Source organism: Triturus cristatus, chromosome 6 (genome assembly GCF_964204655.1).
Source record: "Triturus cristatus chromosome 6, aTriCri1.1, whole genome shotgun sequence".
Classification (NCBI taxonomy): Eukaryota; Metazoa; Chordata; class Amphibia; order Caudata; family Salamandridae; genus Triturus; species Triturus cristatus.
The window spans coordinates 163,852,365-163,878,671 of NC_140589.1; the positions used below are offsets into that span (position 1 = coordinate 163,852,365).

At 42.3% G+C, this 26,307-nt stretch overlaps 1 protein-coding gene across 2 annotated transcripts in view; it reads left to right on the top strand.

Annotated features, from left to right (window-relative positions):
* Positions 1 to 26,307, top strand: part of BLK (BLK proto-oncogene, Src family tyrosine kinase) — a 608,293-nt gene that overhangs the window by 532,632 nt on the left and 49,354 nt on the right. For both annotated transcript variants that reach the window (XM_085610428.1, XM_085610427.1), the window contains 2 exons: positions 3,937 to 4,116; positions 17,579 to 17,655. In XM_085610428.1, coding sequence (XP_085466554.1) covers positions 3,937 to 4,116; positions 17,579 to 17,655 — 257 coding nt within the window. The remainder of the gene's footprint in view (positions 1 to 3,936; positions 4,117 to 17,578; positions 17,656 to 26,307) is intronic.

The window sequence follows — 26,307 nt, forward strand, 5'->3', positions numbered from 1 at the left end:
TATCATAGAATTCTTGGATAATATCTTTAGTAGAGAAGGCATTCCATCTGAATTAGTTTCTGATAATGGGCCACAATTTATTAATCATGAATTTGAAATGTTTCTAAACAAATGTGGGGTCACGCACAAAAGGGTTTCTAACTATAATCCTATGGCTAATGGTCAGGTTGAGCGTTTTAATAGGGTTGTAAAGGAATCTATACAGTTAGCTATTAAAAGTAATATTGATTGGAGGAAGGCTTTACGGGCCACTTTGCACACATATCGGATGTCCCCTCATTCTGTTACAGGTTGTTCTCCATTTGAGATGTTAAGGGGAAGGAAGCCGTCCTCTAAGCTCATGCCGTGTTGGTTGAAGAATAACAAGTGTCCTGATTCCATGGTGGATCTCAAAATGGTTAGAGAGCGGATTCAAAAATACCAAGATAAGATGCAAAATGCGAGGAACAACAATTCCTTAAAGGATTGTAAAATTAAAGTGGGTGATTTTGTTCGTGTTAAATTGGGTGGCATTGACAAACGTTGGTCTAAATGGTCTGACCCGGTGAAGGTCATTGAAGTTTTCAGCAGAGCTGTTAGGGTACATGGTGGCAAAATATGGAATTTCAGACGGATATCCATATTTAGATCCAAAAATGTTTCTGATGAGTCACCTGTTCCTCCGGCAAAGAAGTCTGTGGATACTGAGGAGAATGGGGATTTTCAAAATTTTCTGGATACATTGAATGGTTCTAATTCTGAGTTTGAAGGGGTGTTTCCTTCTTCTAATATTGCCAATTTGGATAATGTTGGGAATGCTGTTGAACCTTGTTTGAATCAATGTTCCTCTGCAACATCGAATGTAGTCCCTGTAGAAAACCATTGTGCTACTCCTCCTGTTGAGGTTCATGTTCCACTTATTCCAAGGAGAAGTTCTCGGGTGAAGAAACCACCTGTTAAAATGAATGATTTTGTTATGTTTTAGGTTTTTTTTTTGTGTTTTTTTTGTTTTTGGGGGGGAAGGTGTGTAGTGTCCATGTTATCTGTGCTTACGTTCTATGATGGAGTGTTATTGTATCACTCGGGTTCTAGGTTCTATGATGGGTTGACTGTTCATTAGCAGTTAGAGTCCGTCCTGTGTGGTTGTTTAAGTTGTCCTCTCTGATGGAATAAATCTACTTGGAATCCACTTGTTGTGAACCGTGTGCTTACTTCAGTAATTTTCTAAAATGAACTTTTGTGGCATGTCTCAATATATATTAATTTTTATCCTTACACTAATGCTTTGTAAACGAGCCCATGGAATGCTACGCTGTTGCTTCAGCGTCCCTCGTCCCATATGTATTACATGTAGATTTTAGGAAATCTGTGCAATCCAAGTCTTTATATAAAATAGGTAGGATTTTTTAAGTTTCCAAAACCAAATAGCATAATGCTTACTAGAAGAGTGAAATGGAAGGTTGTTGATGCTGAGCAAGATACTGTGAGCTATTCAGAATTTTAAGTATGTTGGCTTCCCTACAGAAATACAAAGTGCGCACAAAAAGCAGGTTTGCATCCATTAAGGCCCAAGATAAATAAATGATGGGGTAAGGCGGGTAAATATTGGAAGTAGTGTGCAGACAAAAGTCTCTACAAAGCAAATTCTCTTCCTTCCCAGGTTTACAAAGCTATTAGTGCAGAGGAATGAATACAGGGCAGCCTTTTTAAGGCCTGAGTGCATTCTTGACACCACTGGGGGATTACGGTGGGATTACGTATCACCATGAGGACAAAGTTCCTACGGGCAGGTGCAAAAAGTCACCCGGGCCCTGCAAAAGAAAAAAAGAGAGTGAAAAGAATCCTAGTTAGAAGACCCACTCAGGTAAATGGAAGACCACTCTATGTTCTCTGTTGCCCTCACACACCCCAAAGGGTGTCATGCTTCACCATCGGGCGGTTGCTCCTCGTAGGGCCGGCGCTGCAATTCCCTACGGGCCCCCGAAGGGTCACTTTGACCGAGATCTTTTAAGAACCCCCGGATGGTGCATTTTTTTTTTTAGGAGTAGTCTATGGTCCCAATATTAACCCTGAAAAAAAAAGGTTTGTGTAACTGTTCATATTTTTTTGTAAATACATCCCGTTTTCCTTTAAAGCGATGGACTGAGCATGCCTAGTGAAACTTACTTTTAAAACCAGCAGCCTTCTGCCAGCTGACTCACCGGTGCTCTACTGTGGCTTCACCACAGTGTTCTAATCAAAAACTAGTGTGCTAACATTTTACAAAAGTAAGGCACTCCTGGATATCAATATGTGGGAATAGGAGCTATTGAACTCAAGGTCTTTCTTGCCAAACAGACTGATGTAAATGAGCAGTGAGATGTTATTGCAAATAAGAAACCAGTTTGTTTAAAAAGGGGGGGTATAGATTATAAATTATTTTACGATAATGTAATTTTACAGAAGCTCAAATGAGTTAGTCTATTTCCTCAGACTAACTGTCCTCTTCGTCACTTAATCCCTCCTCCATTTTAAAATAGTAACATTTTGATAGACATCAAATGTTTTTTCAGTTTCCATTTAAATGTATGAGAATGGATTTTTAGAGATGCAGGAAGCTATTTAAAAAGAATACATTTGGCCCCCAGCAGGTAGTGAGACCATGCAAACGAGTCGTCGTTTTGACACGTAAATCTTACTCTTCAATTGATACCACTTATTGTTGTGAATAGTTGCATCTACCTGCATGATTTTGCACTGACTTCAAAATAATTTTTATTGTGAGTTAAATATAGGGAAATGCAAAAATACAAACAAAATGTTTTTCTGTATAAATTATAAACAACTGTATTCAAGAGAAATTAACCCCTTGGCTGCGGCAGGAATTCCGCCGCAGCGCTGGGGGTGGTTTGGGGGCAGCGCGGTGGCGCTGTGCTCGTGACGGAACCACTCCGTCACGAGCCACGGTTGAGCTGTGCTCATGACGGAGTGGTTCCGTCACGTCTCCGCCCACTGCGCTAATCGCCCGCATAGGCGGGGAATTAGCGCCGCGTGGGAGGAGCGGCCGCCAACGGCCGCGGCATGACGGAACCACTCCGTCATGAGCACACGGCACCCGTGGCTCAGGACGGAGTGGTTCCGTCATGAGCAGGGAAGGGGTTAACTAAAACATATTCCAAAATAAGTAACATTGTGTAAATCAGACAGAAAAATCAGGCTCATATTTTAAAACACAGTGGAAACTGTCATGCATTACACAATTTTCATAGACTCAGAACAATTTAAATATGTAACAGAAAAAAATGAAAAATAATGTTTTGGGGACTCATTTATTCCAGTAATTTGTATCAGCAGAGATAACTAGAAATATTTTCATGTGTATATTCAACCTTCTTCACTGGAAAGTGGATGGTTCTACTGCTGTGTTCTCCATCAGATGTCTCCTAGTTCAGGCACATTCTGTGAGCTGGGTGAGCATTCTAGTTCTTTATTAGAACGCTGTGATTTCACAGGAAGCTGCTATTGGAAGAGGGCCGGAACTGTATTGAGACTTGTCTCGCACCAGATAATGACCATCTAGTAGCCATTCAAAATGCAGCATTTTTTAAAGCGTTTAGTTGTCTGTTTTACAATTATTATTAACCACAATTTTCTTACTCATTAATTTGCATGCTCGGATTTTCTTTCAGTGTAAATTGCTTTTCTGGTAGATACCACTGGACACTCTTAACTTGGAAAAAAAGTAAAAGCAAGCTGATATTTTCAACACATTTCAACAAATGTTATTGAACTTGAAAGGGACAGTTCATAAACAAAAGCTGAAACATAAAATGAGTTTACCTAGTGTCCTCTAACACATAAGACTGCACTCCTTAAATCAAAGTACTTTGGGTTTTTGAAGGTCTTTTGTCGTTCCCAAACTATGCTCACAGTATTACTGCCTAACATTTAAATGAACCATGTTTTATTGTTTTTTAGGGTATTATAACAACAAAACAAAAGTTGCTGTTAAGACGTTAAAGGAAGGCAGTATGCCTACCGAGGCCTTTCTGGAAGAAGCAAACCTGATGAAGACTCTCCAGCATGATAAACTAGTTCGACTCTATGCTGTAGTCACCAATGAACCAATCTATATTGTGACTGAGTACATGGCCAAGGGTAAGCAGTCCTTTGTCCTTTCTCACGTCAAAGTGATATGATTTATGGTCCTTCTTCGATTTGGCTGCGTTTGAAAACATACTACAGCCTTTACTTTTCAGGAAATGCTTGTAAAGCTATACCAGCTCTGGAATTTTCTAATAGTCTATAGTTGTATTTACTCCATAACCTTGAACTGTACTTTTCAGAGGAAGTTAAAGGTTCATTCAAGGCCTCATGTGTTTATACATTGGTCCCAGGCACTCTAAACCGATTGCAAGACAATGGTGGCATGAGATTTAGTACCAGGCCTACTCTCTCTCATTAACTTAGCATTATTGCACTCTGCTGGGGTCATTGTTGATTGTTAATTGCCCAGCCTGCAATTATGGGCCAAAGTAAAGAGCACATATTGATGGTTTGGGGAAGGAACAGGTAATAGCTGGTAATCCCTGCAGCTTGGATCACCTGTCCACTGCTGGTTGTTCTTACACATTTTTTATTATTTTATTTTGTGTTTCATCACCCGTCAATTGCTGTTTTTTTCTTAAATGTTTTAATTATTTTATTTTGCAAATAATGCATATCCCTCATTATCTTATCAAATGACCTAAGCCCCATTTATTACTCTGTTACATTGTGGCACATTGTGGGCGCAAGGAATATAAGAAACCAGAAGTACATTTTCAACTTCACAAATAGATTTCATATTTTAAGGAATTTTACACTGATCCCTTACAAGACCATTACATCTTTGCGCACCTTTGAGAGATATGAAACAAAATGTTGTAGGCAAGAAAATTCATGGAGATTCAAATACGACAAAAATGAAATAAATCTAGTTCAAGAATATAAAAGGCTTACTAATGAGGAAAAAAGTAAATATTTTATGGAAAAAATTAACCTTGCGGCAAAGTAATCAAAAGAGTTTTTTTAAACTGTTCAATAACTTGTGAGTTCTAACCCCTCAAATGGTCCCCCGCCCAGCCAGTCTTTCTGTGATAAACTGGCCACATTTTTTAAAGCTAAAGTGGAGGCAGTTTACAGTAGGGGTGGGCGGAATTTGCGGAATTAACCTTCGCAAATTATCGCGAGAATGTTTAAAATTATCGCAAACAAGCAGAAATATCGCGAAGATGCGGAAGTTTTTTTCCGGCATGTTCGCGCGATTTTCTGCATGGTTGCGGGTCGCCAACTTACCCATGTGGCTGCTTGCGGGCGCGGCCATCTTGTTTTGAGTTGTTCTCGCGGTGCATGATCGCGAGAAGAAAGACGTGATCGCGCGACGCATGACGTCACTGCGGGCGCGAACTGTCGCGAGACAGCGCAAATGGCTAAAAACAATACAACATCTCATGGAGAACGCGACCGGATCAAGAAAACTTGTCGGCGAACGCAGGGAATCAGGTAAGGCGATCGCGCGCGCGCGAGAATGTATCATTTTACAGCGCGAGCAAGAAACAAATTATCGCCAAGCTGCGGAAACCGGAATTTTTGACATCTTCGCGCTCTCCGCGGAACGCAAAAATGTCAAATTATCGCAATTTCCGCGAACGGAACGAAATTTTTGCCCAGGCCTAGTTTACAGTAGATTTGATTTTAGAAGTTCCCTAATTTGTGAGGGCATTCAGTCATTGCCTTTGTCTTTGCAAGTTTCCCCCCTTGACAGTTGATCAGGTTGTGGAGCTAATCAGACAAACCAAATCAGGAGCCCCGTCAGCCCCCTGTCTCCCTAGGGTGGTGCATGGGGTGGCTCAAAAGATAGCCCTGGCTCTTACGCCTCCATTCAACACTATTATCAAGGAGGGCTGCTTTCCTGAAGACTGGAAGAAGGTTTTGGTCCTACCACTATTGAAAAAGCCAGCGCTGGATCCTATGATAGAGAATAATTATCGACCTATATCACTATTACCATTTCCAGCAAATGTTTTTGAGAAACATCTCAATAAAATACTGTCAGGATACTTAGAGAAAGATAAAATATAGAATGAGGCACAATTCTGCTTCAGATCAGGCCACGGTACTGAGACGGCTCTGGTCGCAACCTCGAAGAGATTAGCGCTACCATGGACAATGGTGGGAAGGCCGTGGTGGTCCTTTTGGATCTCTCACCAGACTTCGATACGGTCAGCCATGCGGTCTTTCTAAAGCGGTTGGCCAATATTGGGTTTACAAGATCAGCTTTCGACCTTCTCTTATCTTTTTTAGGAGGTCAAGAATAAAAGGTGGCCCTTGGGGAGTTTAATTCTAAATCTTTTACCCTCTCTTGTGGGGTCACCAGGAGTCATCTCTCAGCCCTATGCTGTTTAATATTTATGTAGCTCTGTTAGTCAAGTTAATCCACTCATTCAGGTTTCAGAGTGGTTTAATATAGCCTTATAGCCCGCCGTAGCGGACTATACTGGCTATTAAAGGCCCGCTGCATCGTTAAAGGCCCGAGCCGAAGGCGAGGGACTTTAACAAAGCAGAGGGACTTTAAAAGCCGGTATAGCCCTGCTACGAAGGGCTATAAGCCTATTAGAACATTCTGCCACTAGAGGGCAGAATGTTCTAACAAATAAAACGAAGCCTTCAGGGAGCGCGAGGGGATTCAAATCCCCGCAGGCTTCCTGAAGCCTTTGTTCACAGCCAGAGCTGTGAACAAAGAAATATTGGAATGTTGGAGCTCCGGGCTTATACCAGCCATTATAAGCCCGGAGCACTCCATTATTTTCAATGGAGTTTCCAACATTCCAATGTTCTAATAGGTGTTAGATAGCCATTGTTAACTGGATGAGTGGGAACTGTTCAAAGCTGAATTCTAAAAAAACAGTGGTTCTTCTTGGTAAAGGTATTTCATTCTGGAACCAATCATGGTGGCCTTAGTCATCAGCCACTAAAGTAAAAAGTCTAGGTGTGATTTTCAATGCTGAGCTGTCATTTCTGGAGCAGACTAATAAACCGATATTATCCTGCTTTTTTATTTCGAGAATGTTGAGAAAGGTACTTCCCTTTTCTTCCTACAGACTTGAAAAATCAGTGGTTATTTCATTAGTCATGTCCAGGCTTGACTACTGCAACCCTCTTTATGTTGCAAAATACAGTTTGTCGGCTAATCCAAAAAAAAAACAAATTTAAATCTGCAACAAATGCCCTGGCAGAGCTTCACTGGCGTCCGGTCAGGAAAAGGATTGCCTTTAAGGCCCTATGCTTGGCTCATAAAGCGCTTTACGACTCAAGACTTTAGTACTTTAAAAGCAAATTTAGGTTATAATCTCCTAAAATATCATCACGATCAGCCTCCCTTAGCTCAGTGACTACTCCTAGAATTAAGAGAACTGCTTGGGATGGTCAGAGTTTTGTTTACACAACCTCCAGTCTTTGGAATAGATTGCCCTTGCATCCTAAAAGACAAGCCAATTTATTTTTATTTTTGAAAGCAGTTGAAAACTTTGCTGTTCTCACTTATCTTATAATTCTCAGTGTTTTTTCTTCGCTACCAGGAGGACATAGATTATGCTAGTGCCAGGTCGGTCGGAATTGGGCGCTTTAGAAATTTTAAATCAAATGAAATCTGTGATAAAATATGAGTCCCGTATTTTAGATAGTAGTTGTCCAATTACCTTTTCTTTAGCAGATACTAGGAAGGCTATACATGCCCAGAAATCAGGCAAGGCCTCTGGATTGGATAAAATCCCATTCCTGTTCTCTGTGATGTATTACATTCTCAACCACAGATCTGGGGCTCATATATAAATAAACTATCTAATGCTGGGGTGTCTTTGCCATTCTAGTGACCAAGATGGGGGTTTAGCGTGGAGCTGTGGCTGGCGGTGGCCATCCTGAGTGACGGGGGCCTGCCTGAGGCAGCCACTTTATCATGTTTGTACGGGGGAAGTGTCCTGAATCCATTTGGGTCCCGGGGAACGAGCTGAGCTTTAGTTGGGCTGTTGTGCACTCCATTACTGCGGCCATGGCCTAGTTGGGCCTATTGGCCTCAGAGGCCCCGCAGCGACTAGGGCTGCTGCCGAGCCTGATGCGGGCTCCCTTGCTCACTCACCATGTTGGTCCTACTGCGCCACTTTACCACCCCCTGGATCTGCTTCGACACATAGACATTGCGGGCCAAGGGGCCCTGAGGAGGACCCTACACATGGTGGATGAGCGCCATCTGGGTTAAGTGCTTCTCGGCAGTGGCACATGCAGTGAGGGCTGCCCTTCACTGCTTATCAACGCTTCTCTCTGGCTGCAACTACAGCCCCATGGGGCCTTCTGGCCACATTCCCACAGCCCTACAATGATACTATGGATTTGATTTTAGTCCCCCAATAAGTGAGGGCATTGAGACAGTGCCTTTGTCTGTTAAGTGCAACGAGGTTTGCGTGTTTTCCCCCTTGACAGTTGATCTGGTTGTTGAGCTAATCACACAAACCAAATCAGGAGACCTGTCAGACCCCTGTCTGCCTAGGGTAGTGCATGGGGTGGCTGTTACCTAGTACTCCCCCCAGGGCGCTCCTCTAGCCTGGCTTGTTTGCGGTGCCATGTCTCTCCCTGATGGGATACCCTTTGAACAAGGAGTACTGCTGGTTTACCTGGCCCATATTGTATTGCCTGTCCTCTCGTTCCACTGGGAATTGATTGCAGCTCCCCCTCCTGACTCTTGGTTTCAGAATTTTTTGACCTTAAGTTAAGGCACACCACTGCCTGGAGTCCTTAACCAGTGCCAAGGACCTCCTTCTTGGTACCCAAGGTGAGATGCCCCCTGTCAATACAAAAGCCATCCTGATAGACCTTAAGGCCAGCCTGTAATCTTTAGATCCTAAAATTGATTAGATGGCATGCGTCTGGATTGCCTGACTGAGGATATGGACTGACAGGTTGCCCCCTTAGATGGGGTAGTGTGCAGAATCTCTAAACTTGAAAACAACACCAGCAACACAAGGTTGCTAAACTGGAAAAATAAGTGGTTGCTGTTGTCATAAAGAACAAAGATTTAGAAGCGTGCTCTAGGAGCAATAACATGTGCATTATGGGCATTGTGGAGTCAACTACCACTGGCCAGATGACATCCTATGTGGAATCCTTGCTTTCAATCCTTTTTGACCGAGAAAATCTTTAGCTGGGTTTTGGTGAAGCGTGCCCATAGATCGCTGATTATAGCACGATCAGAAGGATGTCCTCCCTGGCTTGCGAGAAGGAGCCCCTGCATCACTAAGGCTCTGCTGCGATATCAATTTTTCCAGACTTCACCGCCACTCTCCAGATTCCCGACACAAGCTCATGGAGGTGTGACACACGCTGCACAGCCTCAATATTATGTGCTCTATCCGGCATGTCTGAAGGTGGACCTAAGCAGAAAGACTCATGTATTCCAGAACACTGCGAATGCTGTCAAATTTTGCAAGACTTTGTCTGCTGCAGGGTCATCACCCACATCCAACAGGGGGTCTTGTCCAGTTACCCAGGATCAAGTCACCTCAGGAGAGAACTGATGCAGCTTATGAACTCCGCTCTTTCTTTATTCTTTTCTTTCCCCTCATAGCACGGACAACATTGGTCACCTAGTGGCTGCTCTCCATACTCATCTCCTCTCAAAACTGACTTCACTTCATTCCTCTCTTCCCCCTCTGTCCTTCAGGGCCCTCAGTGAGACCTGCTGGACTCAGCACTCCTTGCCTTGTGTTCTGTGTTGTTGTGCAATTCCCCAGTTCAAGTTCAGCCAAGAGTGATGTTGCCTTATGGTGTGTATCACCCTTTGGTGGTTTCTTTTGTTTGATTGGGTTTATGCTTTATGGGGTCTGGTGCTGACTGTTGGGGCTCACAATGTGGGTAGGGTGGGAGGATGTTAAGTAATGTTGTTTCATGGTGATGTCAGTACAGGAGGCTTCATAATCTATTGCTGTCACCTAGCTCCCACACGCGCCCTGGGTTTTCATCCTCATTTGCCCCCCCCTTTTTTTCCCATGACATCTTGTAGGTATATGCTTAAATGGTTCACCTGGAGCACTAGATGTCTAAATGATCGTCATAAGGGTAGCAGGGTTCTGTCCTGTCTAGATTGTCATAAGGCTGCTGTGGCTTTTTTACAAGAGACACACTTAGCCCCTAGTCACCCTCACTCTTTTGCCCTGAAATGGTCCCCACATGAATATGTCTCTTTGAACAGCTCCTATTCCCTATTACGTCTCATGTTACGTCTCTGGCTTTTAAACAACATGTAATTTATAAGGATACGGCCAGCACATATCTTAATGTAGTGGGTATATGACAACATAACAGTTGCACTGGTTAACACATATACACCCAGCATCTATGACCCCCAGCTTTTCCTAGAGATCTTTGCTAAATTGCACACTTTGAATGTGGACACTGGTATGAAGGAGACCTAAACCTAGTACTTGACCCGCAATGGGACTGCTTTGGAGCACGTCGTTTACACCACTCTCAGTTAGTCAAGGTGTTGCATGATATTATTAACCTCTATGGGCTATCTGATCTGTGGCCTCCGGCACACACGGCGGTAAAAGACTATACCTTTTATTCTGTGACCCATAAATCCTCTTTCCGACTTTAGGATTGGCTTGCCTTACCCAAAATAGCCTCCTCTGTATCGGAGGTTCAGGACGTGCCTCACACGCTTTCTATCCACTCACCAGTTAGATTTCCCTTGACCCTTCATCTCTCCGACTTACGTTGCCCACACTGGCAATTTCTAGTTTCCTCTCTCTGGACCCAGTTTTTAAGCAGTTTTGTGCAGCAATATTAGAATATTTTCAGCACAATGTGGGCATGGTGCCAAAGTATGACACAATTTGGGAGGCCTCCAAAGTCTATATTCAAGGACAGGCCATCGTCAAACATGCAGGAGTCCTGAAAGACATTCGACTGCAATTAACCTGTCTAGAGTCCTCTGTTAAGTCTCTGGAAGTTGCGATTGACCATGCACACCTAAAAACCCTCCTACAGGAGCTAAATGTGCTTTTACAGATGGTAGACAGTGCTTGCAGGGCCTGGAGATCCCTTTGCCGGAAAACTAGAGCACCTTATTTGTACTCCACGGCTGCTAAGCTATTTTCCAATACTTTACCTCCCCTCACGGCTGAACGCCGGGTGCAGACCACTCTGTTGAAGGTGTCCTTGATGATGCTGGGTCGGCTATATGTAGACAGGAGGTTCCTGTCCTTGGAGCAGTTCTGCTCCCGGGGTAACATCACTTTGCTTGATGTTTTTATTTATACCCATCTACGCAATGCCATAAAGACTGCCTTGCCAGGATGTCCAGAGGAGCCCTCGGACTTTTTACCATTCATACAACTCATAACCTCATCTGATACCAGTGGGTGGGTTTCAAGGCTTTACACCACTATGACACAATACAGATGGGGTTAAACAAATGTGGCTAGAGTGGCCTGGGAGGTGGGATTGGGTGAAACCTTTCCCCAACCAAATTGGGCTTACTGTTGTGTGCAGAATGGCATGATCTCTATGAACTATTGGCACAAACTTCCGCATTATAAATACCTGCATTGGGTTTGCAACACTCCGAGATATCAACATAGGAATGACCCATCTCTTTTTTATATCTATGTTGCAGTTGGGATAATGGTGGGTTTCTTCATCCAGTATTGGAGTGCCCCCCTCCATCTCCCGATACTGGCGAGAGGTTCTACTGGTTATAGAAGATACAAAGCAAACACAAGGAGATGATGGGCGGAAGGCTGAAACTTTCAAGACACTCTCCCCAGTCACGGATCTGGGTGGAGTCCATCATCTTTCTTTAGCTCACTTCACCACCCCAGTTCAGACCCCGCAGCCATATGCAAATCAGTCTTGACCCTATTCCTCAAGGTAACAGTCCAGCCCGAACTACCGAGCCAGGTCTTCCCTGGACCGGAAACAAGTAACCTGGGACTGGTTTTGGGGTAACACCCCTCATCAGCCAGGCTAGCTTGAATCCAGTGGCTAAATGAGCAAGGGACCCACATCTGGGCATACCCTGCCAACTTAGGGCGTACAAAGCAAACACAAGGAGAATCATCTTGTAGCGCCAAAACCTTTCAGACACTCACCACCAGTCACAGCTCTGGGTTGAATCCATCATCATCCTTTAGCTCACTTCGCCACCCTAGTTCAAACCCAGCCAACTAGTTAATGAAGATATAATACAGACCTCCCTGGAGCCTGACCCATGGGTCACGCTGCTGGGCTATGTGGAAGACGTCCCAATGGGAGTTCATCATCTGACTGCTAAGGCCCTCACTTGCAGGGTGGCTATGACCTGGGGACTGACCAGGGTGCCTATCTGCGCTAGCTGGCTGCAAGACATAGCGATTTGAAACAGTCACATTGGAACATACACTCTGTTCCAATCCCCTACCTCCAGGCCACGGGCTATCTGGGGTACTTTTTGATCTTACTTACTCTGCACCGTGCCTGACAGCCCCTTTGCCTCCCTTGTGCCTAAGGTTGAATGACCATGTTGCTCCTTGATGTCCACAGATTTATGATGCATACTTTACTGATGTATATTTCCTTGTCATTCCTTGACATTCTGTGACTTTTATGGCTCTATATCTCTTCATCTGTTTCCAGGTGTTATCACTCTGGTCAATTTTTGCCTGCTTCTGTTCCATTCTTAACCCATGTGGCTATGTACCCATGAAACTGGGGTTGTGTTCTGACACTAGCTTCCTGTAGTGATTTTCATATGTATTTTCTCTCATTCGTGACCACTTGCACTGTTTGCTTATGATGACTATTCTGTACTCACGGTTAATAATAATAAAAAACTAAAAATAAATCTAATGCCATCTTGGCTGGCATGCTGGTTCCTGATTCCTGGAGGGGCGCTGAAATAATTCACATCCATGATAATGGCTCCCCTAGTTTATCAGAGAATTACCACCCTATCAGCATTCTCGATTACATACAGAATATTTTTAGTAAACATGCATTGGTTAAAGTGATTACGTGGATGGGAGAAACCCAATTTCATCTCATCTACAGGCTGGATTTAGACCAAAAGTCAGCAGTATTGACCAGGTTTTATTTTTCCTTCTCATAAAATGGAAAATAGTTGACAAACTGCGGTCACTTATATGTAGCTTTCGTTGATGTGCAAGCTGCTTTTAATATAATCCCAAGATCCAAACTATAGGAAGTACTCATAAAGCAGCGAGTACTAATGAGCCCACTTTTACTAATACTACAACTATACAAATAACTACACCAAGATTAACTGGAGCATTAAAGGAGAGCTCACAGAGAGGATTAATACCAATCGAGGTGTGCGACAGGGATGTGTCCTCACACTGATGCTCTTTTCACTCTTCATGAATGGTGGTTACACAGTTTTATTGAACTTTGAAAATGACTCCCGGCAGCTTGCGGGCCAAAAGGCTCCGGCCCTATTGTTTGCGGATGATACATTATTAAAGTCTAAAACTCCAATGGACCTCCAAGCTTTCTTGAAAACTTCAGGTTGATTTGTTCAACTCATGGGCGTGAAATTATAGGACCTGATTCACAATTGTAGTGTACACTTTTGAGTAAGCATCCTACGTTTTGGCTATTCACAAAATCTAAGTGTAAATACACTTACTAGCTACTCACAAACTGCAGAGGGTATTCACAACACTACACTTTTGTGTAATTTGCACCTGTAATTTACTCTTATACTTTTGAGTAACTTCACACTCGGATTTTGTGGATAGCCAAAAGTAGTAAAGTTACTCAAAAGTGTAGGAGTAAATTGCACTTGTAGCTTAGTTGAGATATCAAAAAGGAGTGTGGACAGTGGTGAGCCCTGCCTCAGTGCCAAACTCACCCAATAAACTGCTGAAAGTTCGTACCTATCCTCACCTAGCAGGGTATTGGGTATATAGTAAGTGAAACCCTGTCTGATGTTTACTACCCAGGACCATATTTTGAAGACCTGCACATAAATATTGGCACTTTAGCTTTTTTGATGTTATTTAGTACCCCCTGCAGTCTCCTAATACTCATTGCAGTGTTTAGCTCTAGAATTAATCCACACTGATTGTGGGTGGATTATTTGGACCATGGTCGGGAGCAGCCCATTTGCTAGAACCTCACTTAATACTTTATATTCAGTATTAAGCAGCGATAATGGGTGGTAGGATGCCAGTTAGAGTGGATCTCTGCCCGGTTTAGGTGGTGTCACCATCATTACTTCGCATTACAAAGGGGAGGGTCTATGCCCCTCTTGTGCTCTGTTATATACTTTTTCCAGGATTGAGGATAGCATATCTACATAGGTCATATAGAACTCTTCTGGGAGTCCTTCTGGCCCTGTAGTTGTCCCTCTGCCCATTCTTTTTTTGCATTTTTTACTTCATTGCCCAATTTGTCTCCTATCCCAGATGTGACCCATACCAATTTTGCTTCGATTAAATATTCCCGCAGCTCGCAGTCATACATTCTATTGGCCGTGGTTTATAACAGTGAATACTAGCCTTTAATTAGTTTATTGATCTGTAGTTGTCTATAATGACAAAAAAGTGGATCCCTTCTTCCCAGGGCTAATGATCTAGGCCAGGTCCCTTTATACCTTTTGTTATAAGCTTCAGTCTTGTATGTTCTGCGGTCAAAATGCTTTAGTTTTCACAGTAATTGCACCAGTTTTTCTTTTTCTTCAACTACTGGTCCTTGTGGGGAGCGCCAGTGCTTGATTTTTTTTGTCTCTTATTTTTGTTCTTATGACGTTTTATCTCTTTGTCATTGCTTGGCGCACTCCTACTATTGTTTGAATACAATGACCTTTATTACTGTTTTGAATTTTTCCCATTCTACCAGTATTGAGGAGGCTGTACCACTATTTTCAGTGAAATATTGCTGTGTGACTTTGCATGTCTGTTGACCGAATGCCTGGCCTTCTAGTGTAGACATCTGCAGTTTCCATGTGGGAATTGTCCCTTTGGCCTGTCCCATCGCACTGTTACCATCAGAGAGTTGTGATTTGAGATCTTTCTGCAGCGTTACTGAGTGCTTTCAACCCTTTGTGTGTAGTGATGGTGTACACAAAATTCTGTCTAGCCTAACATGTAGGTTATAGGTTGGAGAATAAAATGAGTAATCCTTAGTGTAGGGATTATAGGTTCTGCAGGAATCTATCAGATCTCAGTGGGATTGCCAGATGCTAACGGCTGCTGTTCTTACCACTGTGGAAGAAGGCCGAGGCAGTACGATGTGTTTAGGTCTATGACAGCAAAACACTTACAGGTGCAGTGTATCACATAGAGGGCTATTGTGTCAAACCGGCTAGTTGCAGCAAGAAGAACGTTGCCTGGTCCTGATCGGGTGCATAGATTTTCATGGAGGCATAGCCTTGTCATCTAATATGCCGCATACCATTATATACCGCCCTTCTTTATGATCTAAGAAAACTGATCTGGCACTCTAGGCATGATTCACTCTAGTCTAGAGCCACCCCTGGCACATGCCGAATAATGAATATGGTAAAGTTGTCCCCTCCAGTGTTTCCTCAGAGCCGTGTCCTCCTTGTGGGTGAGGAGGGATACTTGTCGGATTGTACCTCTTGGCTGGGTTGTATAAACCTTTGACAATCTATTTTGTATACGACAAAACCCAATGGGGCTTAATGCCCTTATGTCGCAGAGTTGCTAAATGACGCCAAGTCCATGCGTTCTTCTCTTTCCCTTGCCACTTAGCATTTCAGCGTGACAGGACATGTCACGCTGTCTGGACAAGCTTGGGTACCTGAATATATTCCTCCCAGAACTCCCCTCCCCCTGAACTGAGAATACAAGAACCCCTATCGAAAACTGAATCTGACAACAAAATACAGTTTATGTCCAATTAAATCTTAATCCTATCAAATGGTTACCAACAGTGGTCAGTTGCACACAGTAAGTTCTTACCCGCTGGCCTAGCCGGCCAGACCTGATCCTTATCTAAGGAGCATCGCCCATCCTCATCGTAGTAGCTCCAACTCACCGTTTTTCTGGACTAAGTGTCCTCCTGTGTGGTAGCCCAGTTGCTTAGCCCTTACAATGTCCTCTGTTCTGGGTGCCACCACCGGTGCCAAAGAGTTCTTCTGTGATGACTGGTCTTCATCTGCATCAGTGTCTGTTTCTTCTCCTTCCGTATCCGTCTTTCAATTTCCTAGTTTTTCCACGGATCTCTGTTGGTTCGCCATTGCCCTTTTTTTAATCAGAGTGAATATGTAGCCGTGTCGGCTTGTTACATTTTTCCTTTTCATCCTTTATAATTGTTGAATTCTGAAATGAGACCCAAATCATCAAAGAACAAAGGAAGTAATCACAAAGGACATACCTGCAGATACTGCCGCACTCTTGCGATATTCATTGGAAGCTCTTCATGACAAGCAGATTTCGGCAGGAACTAGTAGTCGGAATAGCTTGACAGACTTCAGTAGACAGAGATTAAACAGTAGTAGTCTAAATATATTGGATCTAACTTGACTGAGATCCATGACTCAACGTATATGTAATACCTGTAGCAGCTAGCTCGTTTTAACGTAAAATACATAGATATTTGCTATCAATAATAGCAAATAAAATTGAATACTGAATTGAATTGAGGAGTTGGCCTAACGGCTAGGGCGCTCGACTTGGGAACTGGGTTCGAGTCTCGGTAATGACGCTGAACATCCTGTGATTCTGGGCAAAATCACTTAATCTCCCCGTGCCTAACAAAAAATGAATGTGTGTCCTCATGTAACGTAACTGGTGCTATGTAAAGCGCTCTGATACCTGATTGGATTCAGGTCAAGTTCACGCTATATAGAACTCTGCAAAAAAAAAAAAATACTCTCAGAAATGTTCTTTATTTCTTGTCATGTTGATAAAACACAATTAACATATTAAAACCAGAGAAAAAAAAGTAATGGTTGAATTTTCACCTACGCTTGACCAGACAACACTCGCCAGATTCGTATCTGCGACCATCCATCGATTCCCACACTTCCTTAGTGCCAGTTTTAAAAGGAGAGGTGGTCAAGAACCACTCTAGACTGGAGGTTTGTCCTTTGGCATTAGAGCATGAGTTTTGAGTGGAAAATATAAGGTCCTCTCGTAGATCAGTGCAATGACGACGGTGTTAAGAGTCAACTCTCACCTCATTCGATACCTTTTTTGTACTGCTGCACATTTTGTCAGATCCAGCTATTTTAGCGCTTGCCTGAATATATGTGAAAAGGACTATTTAAACATTTCAGCAGACCCTGGCTTTTTTTCTGCCATGCTGCCATATTGTACTAATTTTAACGTAAACGGAAAAGTCAGTCATTAGCTGTTCTGACGTAAAGAAGCTATGCTACATTATCTTAAGTGGCAAGATATTCATAGAACTATGACCCTTGTCATCCAAAATGTTTCCCTGTAGACACAAAATTGGTAATGATGCATGAGACCCTAGGTACTGTGTGTAATTTGTAAGCACATTCACCTGTTTTGTGAATGCATCATTTCCAATACAAAGGTTTTACTTTACTCTCTTTCAGGATGCTTACTGGATTTCTTGAAGACGGGGGAAGGCAAGAGTTTACCCCCCCAAACGCTCATCGATATCTCTGCGCAGGTATGTACGGCGAACAGGTGAACAGTAAAGTACAGTTGTATTAATTTATGAGCTTAAGGCTATGCTGTTGTTACTGTTTAGACCGATTGGGAGAACAGATGACAGAAGGCTTTGTCTAGTCAATTATTTTAGCACACCTATGATTACGACCTCGATTCTTCTTACTGGTCAACATCTTGCACGTTATTACAGTGCTGATTGATCAGCAGACTATATCTGAAAGATAGACATTTTATATGATTGGCCAAACGAACCAAAAATGTATTGTTGCATCATGACACACATTAGGTGGATCCCTCCATTGTGATTTACGTATGCCTTCAAACCAATAATTCATGCATGCTCACCATTGGGTTGCACATACACCAATGCACTAAAACCCCCAAAACGTGTGTTGTTGATACAAATAGTTTATTGGGTACATAAATAAATGTATTGGGTCTGATTCACAAAGGTAAATATACACGTTTATTTGGTCCTACACCTAGGTGTAACTCTTCTGGGTGGTAGGAATTAATAGTCCAAAGGTTTCACTCACAGAAATGTGAGGGAATATGTTTTATATTTAGCCAAAGTTGAGGTTTGGGTTAGAAAATATATTGGAATCCACAGAAGTCAGACCTCCCTGAACTCCCCTGGGTTTCTAGTTTTCAGAAATGTCTGGGTTTGGTAGCTTTCCCTAATTTCCCAAGTTCTGCTGCTACCCTCATTGACTAAAAGGTCAGTTTGAATGTAGCCATATTGCATTTTAGGACCTCTCCTGTCGCAGGCACATGACCAAACCCACACAATTGGCAATTGGAGAAGTGACAAAATACAGAAAAATAGACAATTGTTTATCTCTCCATTTTTGGCCTCCAAATGTAAGCCAGTGTGCGAAAAAACAAGAACACATTTTCCAAAATGTTCTGTGGATCATATGATAGCATGAATAACTCAAGATTCAGTGCTCTACAAATAACCATGATTCCTAAATGTAGGTGCAATTCTTTAAATTTTACAATATGAATTGCTGCATGGTTGATACACAAGGAAAACTCTTTATCAGCTACAGCTCAGTTGGTGGCCCTGGGTGCTGTGTGTTTTTGGACAACCAACAAACACTATGGACCTGATTACAATGTTGGTCGGAAAGTCTCCGACTGCTGGTCAGAGACTTTCTGACTGACACTGTAGGTTTACAGTCTGACCGCAGTATTCTGATGACGGCGCTCGGAGTTTAAACCGGCCGGGGGATCTGATGCAGTTCTGAGCCCGTCAGCCAGTCGGAAAGCCCTCATAATCCCTTAAGGACGGCGTTTCTGCCTTCGGGATTAGGATGTTGGTTTCTGACAGCCAATCCATGTCGGCTTTTCCAACATGGATTGGCTGTTGGAAACTGACTTTGGGGGACCCTAGCAGGGCCCCTTTCTCCCCTGGCCCTCCGCATTTGGCCCTGGGGGCACCTATGGTGCTCACCTTATCATCCCTCGCACCGTGTGGCAGGCACCTCAGGGTGCAGGGATGTTTAAAAACTTCAATTTTTCAATGGGAGCTTGTGTGGTGGGCTGAAACTGCCCGCAGCACAAGCTCCCATTGAAAAATGGAAGTTTGCGACCGCACCATGTGCGGTCGCATCGTAAGTACACGGTTCCTTCCATGAAACGCAGGAGGTCGGAGGCAACTCCAAACAACATCGTAATGAGGGCCTATGTATCCCAGTGACCAGAAGGGTCTGGCAGATGTAATGTTATTTAACATATGTAGACTTTTGCGTTCACAAATGGCTTTCACTCCTTTTTCCACCACAAAATGCACGTAGGGTGAAACCAAAATAAATAGGAAAAATTGACTACCACTTAGAAAAATGCAAAAAATGTGGTAATTAAATTAGTTTCCTTTTGCAACTCCACTTGTTCTGGGGAGTGGGGAAGACGGTGATCATAGTGATAAAACCTTTAATTGATGACATTTTCAGAAAGAAAAACCATTTCATTTCTTGAACAGCACTTTGTTAACCCTTTTTCCAAAAAAAGCCCATAGGTTTGCTATATTCTAACTATTTTCTTGGTTCCCTCCACGGCAATCCACAAGGCCTGCATGAATTTAGAATTCCCAAGGCATTGAAGAAAAGGATGCAAATTGGATGTGGATACCTTTTGTGGAAAAAACTTTATGAAAGATTAAACAAGACCTACCCCAAATGTTTGAAAAAGACATTCTAGAGGGAAATTGCTATTCTGTTTATGTCCAACCCATTTTAAAAGCGAAGTTTTTGAAAATTACTGAACTGATTTTCACCAAACCAAGGCATATGCTTTAGTAAAGTTCTAACCTAATGTCGAATTTGGTTTACTTCATTTTAATTCAGTATCAAAGAGCAAAACGTCCTAGGGTAATAAAATGGGAAAGGGCACTTTGGTCTCCCCAATCTACTTTTACTTGGCTCCTGCTTAATGAATCTGCACAAAACTTGTGATGAAGAGCCCAAAAGGGAGGAATTTTTTTCTTTAGGAAGGTTTCATACAGATTCCTTGAATGGCACCAACGGTATTAAAAAAAACCTTCCTATGAAAATACTGACTCATCTACAACTACAGAGGCACTATAGGCAAGGTAATAGTATTCTTATAGTTAGCTGTTGAAATAATATGAAAACTAACATTTAAAAACAAAAGAAAACACTGAAATTCACCAGTTATAATTTACTGATCTAACTTTATTTACGCCCCAAAAATGCAGTGCTTATGACCTCAAAAATTACATAATTCATGACATGTTAGATGACATCTCAAATTACATAATTGATGACTTCATCGATGACATCACAGATGACATTATGCAAGCTAGTACTCCTCAAATTACTCTCTAAACCGCTACATAGTTGTAGGTAGTATAGGGCCCACAATCATATAGATTATAGAGCATAGATTGACTGTATGTACATATGTGAATGTTCAAAATAGAAATAGTGTAGTTCTAAAGACAAGTGTGATTCAGTATGCTAAAAGTTATATGGTGCACATTTTAGAGCTGCCAGCTTTAGGGTGGTCTTCCCACAAACTTTTTGCCTTTACCCTCCTATGTTGCTGAAGTCGTTTTTATTGGCTTTAGGACTCTGTGCACTTTACCACTGCTAACCAGTGCTAAAATGCTTGTGCTCGTTCCTTAAAACATGGTAACATTGGCTTACATCTGATTGGCATATTTAATTTACTTATAAGTCCTTAGTAAAGTGGTATACTATATACCAGGGTCTGTAAATTAAATGCTATTAGGGGGTGTACAGCTCCACCCATTTAAGCAGCCCCTTAAAATGTGTCCCAAGCCTGAAATCACAGCCTGAATGCAGTTTTAAACGGCCAATTTGACTTGGTAATCAAACTCCCTTGCCAAGCCTTAAACTCCCCTTTTATTGCATTTACGTCACCCCTAAGGCAGGCTCTAGGTAGCTCATAGGGCAGCGTGCATTGTAATCAAAAGGTTGGACATGTACTTTTAAGTTTTACATATCCTAGTTGTGAAAAACTCCTAAATTAGTTGATCACTGCTGTGAGGCCTCTCTCTCCCATAGGATAACATTGGGATGCCATATTAAATTTAATAAGTGGTAACTTTTGATTTCGAACAGGTGAATAGTTCATGTTTGGTGTCTGAGAAATTATAGTTAAAGATCTTCTTTAATGGTAAAGTCAAATTTTAAGTTACAGTTTTGAAACTGCCATTTTTTGAAAGTTGGTATATTCCTATCCTAATTGTTTGGAGTCTGCAGCCTGCCCCTGGGCCAGATGACCAGGTGTAGTTGGCAGTTGATCTTTGTTAATTCCTCCCAGACAGCCAAATAATAAAGGGATTAGGTATGCCTTGATGGGCGATCAACTGGCAGGATGGGGGTTGGAACAGGGAACAGCCTCCCGCAACTGAACAGGCTGTGCTCTGCCTTCACACAAAGGTCTTGGCACCCCTGCATTTTGCATGCAGCCAGCTTGGAGATAGGGCAGGGGGAGCAGAAAACCCCTAGCACTTCAATGGGTATTTTTTAGAAACTTTTCCTACTTCAAAGAAGGCACAAGGTTTAATAATAGGACCATCAGACCAACTCCTCAGTTCACATTCTGGACCTGCGGAAGGACTCTCAGAGGATTGTCTTCTGCTGTGCCCTGCTGTGTACTCCACAAGACTGTTTTGCTGCACCTGGATGGGCTGTTTTTCTGCCTGGAGCTGCTGTGGACTCTCAGAGGCATTATGTATTCCCTTTGCATATGTCGCACTATGTGGGATTGATATGCCCAAACGTAGGTCCCGTGCTCACCATGCCACCGGAGTCAAGCTATCCTGGCTGATGAGGGGTGCTACCCTGAAACTGGTCCTAGGATGCTTGTTTCCGGTCCAGGGAGGACTTGGCCTGTCAGTTCGGGCTGGACTGTTTTCATGGGGAGCAGGGTTAAGACTGATTTGCATATGGCTGGGTCCAAACTGAACTGGTGTGGTGAGCAAAAAGAAAAATGAATTTAGGCCCAGTTCTCTGTACTGGGGGTGAGTGTTTGACATTGTTTAGCATTCCGTCCATCATGCATTCCTTTAATTGTCACCCTCAGAGGCCAGCCATGCTCCTTGAGCCCAGATCCACTTCTTAAAGCCAGTACTAACAAAGTGACTCCTAGGGCTAGTTGGCTGGCCTCCAAATCAGAGCCTTAGGGACAGAAAAGGCTCCAACCATCTTAAACCCGGACCTGGACCCAGCCTGACTGAGTCCTGTCCCCCCAAGTGGTACCCCTCCAGTCCTGGATCTTCGGTTGTGGTGCTAAAGGTGCCCAGATAGCCAAAATCCAAAACTTGGGGCTCAAAACTGCTTTGAGAACTGAGAGGAAACTGGGACCAAACGGCTCGTCTATCCACCCAAGGTGCATCGCTGGTCAGCCTACCTTCTTCTCTGTAGCAGCAAATTCTGTTCTGTGGTCCTTCACCAAAGGATTATCTGGCCACGTGGAACTGGCATCATCTAAAGCCTCTAGCTCAGTCCCGCTAGAGATTTTTGACTTCCTAAAAAGAGTCAAAGTCCGAACGTTGAAATCGTCTGTGTGACTTCGCCCAGTGGCTTCCTGATGGTGACCCCTCCTCCTCGAACACCTCTTGCAGCCTTGTGCGGCTGAAATTCTACCTTCTCAGAAAAACGTTCTTCACATTTTTTCTTAGTTCGAAGGTGAGTGCGGACTGGGCCCAATCCACTCTTTGTATCTGATTCGTGCTCTATTGCAGTCTGCCATATTTTTTTACTATGACCCAGTCTTGCGCGACAAAATGTCTGTGGTTGGCACTTTGATTTTTTAGGTGCTAGTTTTTACTTTAAATATTGAGAATTCATAACTCCGGTTCTACTGATTGGATTTTTGTCGTTTTGGTGTCAAATAATTTATTAAAATCTACTCTATTGTTCTAAATAGGTGTGGGATTTTTCTTGTATTGCATTTTCAATTTATTACTGTTTTGATGCTGCATAAATACTTTACATATTGCCTCTAAGTTAAGCCTCTCTGCTTTTGTTCCAAGCTACCAGAGGGTTAAGCACAGGTTCATTTACTGACTTTTGTGGTTCACCCTGACAGGGATTGTGGCTGTTGCTTGAGCAGGGTTCACACCCACTAAACCAGCAACCAAATTTCCCATATTCACGCTCTAGCTGCCAGTGAAGTTTTAAGTGCAAGCAGTACTTCATTTAAACAATGTCGCGAATGAGCGCAGTTAGTGTGAGTTGCTGGCATACGCTTCAAAAATGTTTTGGCTTGAATTAAAGGCCTGCTTCCAAAAATATGTTTGAAAAACTAAGGTTTCGCCGTAGAATACATTATTCCCATGTGGATTTCTGTGCACATACTGATGAATTGTCATGTTGTGCTAAAGACAATTTCTATGTAAACTAGAGATTCATGATGTGCAGATAGTTATTTGTCGAAATGAAGTGAAAATGAAAATAGAATGTTTGAATGACTTGCTTGAATTGCAGTATAATTGTAAACATTGTTGTAATGGGTACGCCTTTCTGCTCATTTCATGAACATGTGCAAGGTACTTTTACAAAGTACCAAGGGTTGATTAGAGGACCTGGTTGTGCTTGCCTTATTATTGGTTATCACATGGGGATGAAGCTGTTTACTTAAAATTCTCTCATATGTAGTATTAAACATGTACATCTCATTAAAGTCAATAAGGACTAACCACTCTTTTGAACTCTTTTGAACAGTATTCAAGGTTTAATACATTGTTGATCATATTACTATATACCAAGATGTTATGTTTCTTACGCCCTTGAGTACCAGTAAAAAAAAAGAGCATAATATGTACTAAATGTGGGTGATTTCACAGATACGCTTTGTTTCCTGGATCTTGCGAAAGGTCACACCCATTAGTACTACAGAGATAAGACAAAATTGCGTTTAGGTGTCTCTAGCTGAATACCTTCCCGTGTGAAAAACGTATACCAAACTGTCACATTCATTGGATGATGCCATCAGTGATGTAATCGATTATGTAATTTAACATGTCATAAGCCCTTTGGGTTTTTGAGAGGAGAAGGGTGTCATCTGCATATAATAGTACTGGAACCTTCCAACCAGCCAATTTTGGTGGATAATTTTCACAATCCATCAAATATGTCGTACAGCCATTAATAAACAGCAGGAAAAGGGTAGGTACCAAAATACAGCCTTGGCGGACTCCTCTTCTGATTGGGATATCCTCTGTGGTTACCCCATTTAGGCCTCACCGGGCCGTGGCAAAGTTATCCTCATGTAGCAGTTTAGTCAAGTGCAGTAGGATAGTTGGAACCCCCATTTTATCTAAAAACTCCCACAGCTTCTCCCTCTGAACTAGGCCAAATCCTACCTGCAAGTCTACAAAACAAACATACAGGCTGCCATGATCTATGGCTACTGTTTTCCATTTTATGGTCAGAAAGCGCATTGCCTGGTCTAGCGTGCTAGTATATAGTGGGTAATAACTTCCTAGGCAATCAAATAAGGATGAATATCACAATGAATGTATTTTTCAAAAAGCAGAACCCAAAATTATCTAATAAAGCACTTACTGATTATAAATAAACTTTTTTCTTTATTATGAAGAAAAAATAATTTGTTATATAAAAAAACATTAGACCATTTACAATCACAGATTAAAAGAAGGAGCACATTTTTCCAATACAACAAATAAATAAATCTAATTTTCTCTGGTTATTTCCTAAATTGTTAAATTCATACACCATATAATTTGTGTATAATAACCACAAAAAATGAAATACTTATACAATAAAGCAAAATAAATCAACAATTCATTAAAATACAATGCATCAGTGGATTATCTTCGACGCGCGTTTCGGCGCACTGGCGCCTTCGTCAGGAAAGCCACACAATTTTTCTGATAACTGAGGAGTAAGTACTTGTATTTATGCAGAATTCTATTAAAAGAATGTGTATAATCACTTATGATAGCGTAATTATTTGCCGATCATCCTTGGCGTGTACGATTTTATATTTATAGAGGGAACCGATGAGGCGGCGAAAAAGACCAATATTGTCTAACTATAATATAAATGGATATGACATAAATTCATATTAATCTTTTCTTGAATTGATGGGAGATCAATGTTTATTCTTTTCCACGATTTAAATCTAATGATGAAAGACCATCGTACGGAAAAGGCGCGCCTCAATGTTCTCTTCTGTGCCTGAAAAATTTCCTCAAAGCGTGCTAGTGTATGCTTTAAAGCCGGTTTGGAAGTGGGTAAGCACGTTGTTTTCAGATATCCTCTCCCATAGTCTTGTAAGCATTTGCTTCTATGAACCTTTTGGATATCATCATTAAAGCTTATGGGATGGTAATTAGATGGGGTATTTCTAGTCTCCTTCTTAATATCCTGTATAATTTCTGCTTCCTTCCAAGAGTTCAGAATTGTGGCTCCTGCAGTTATTGCCATTAGATAAAAATGTAAGCTTAGGTTATTTCAGTGAGTTTTTAGGTTTTTGTTTAAATGTAAAGTAATATCCTATTATCGTACTTAACTATAATTTCACTTTTACCTTAGTTTTTTTCAGTCAAATTCTGTGTATTTTTTTTATTATATTCACCACTGAGCACAGCTTTTGGATGTATGCAGTGATGGGTTTGCTGTGGGCCTGACCTCTGGCGAGGCTCTGTGCCCAACCCCATAAGGAAGCCGAACTGCAAACGGCCTTCTGCCATGTGCGGGGTGGGGTTGGCTGCCTTGCGGCAAACCCTCCACAGGCTGCCAACTCTCTGAGGATGGGCAACCTCCTGTGGGTGGCCCACAACCAGAGGACCCAAACCCCACATTTTCCCCATTTTTTCTTTTTTGGGGTACTGTGGTACTCCCACAGTACTGCCACACAAGCTTCACCTACATGGTACTGCAGGACAATGCATTCTTCATTTATTGCAACTTGCATGGCCTCATGGGTGTCTTGCTGTACCTCATGACAGAGTTGCACTGGGATCTGCCGGAGTACCACTGTATCTGTGTGTGAGAAAGTCATCCTTTTTTTCTTGTTCATCCCCATTTTTTGACTGATACTGTTGGTAGCTAAATGTGACTGTGCTTTATCCACTTCTAGTGCCCCCATTATGTACATTCCCATGCCCCTGCTGATTTTCTCACAGTGT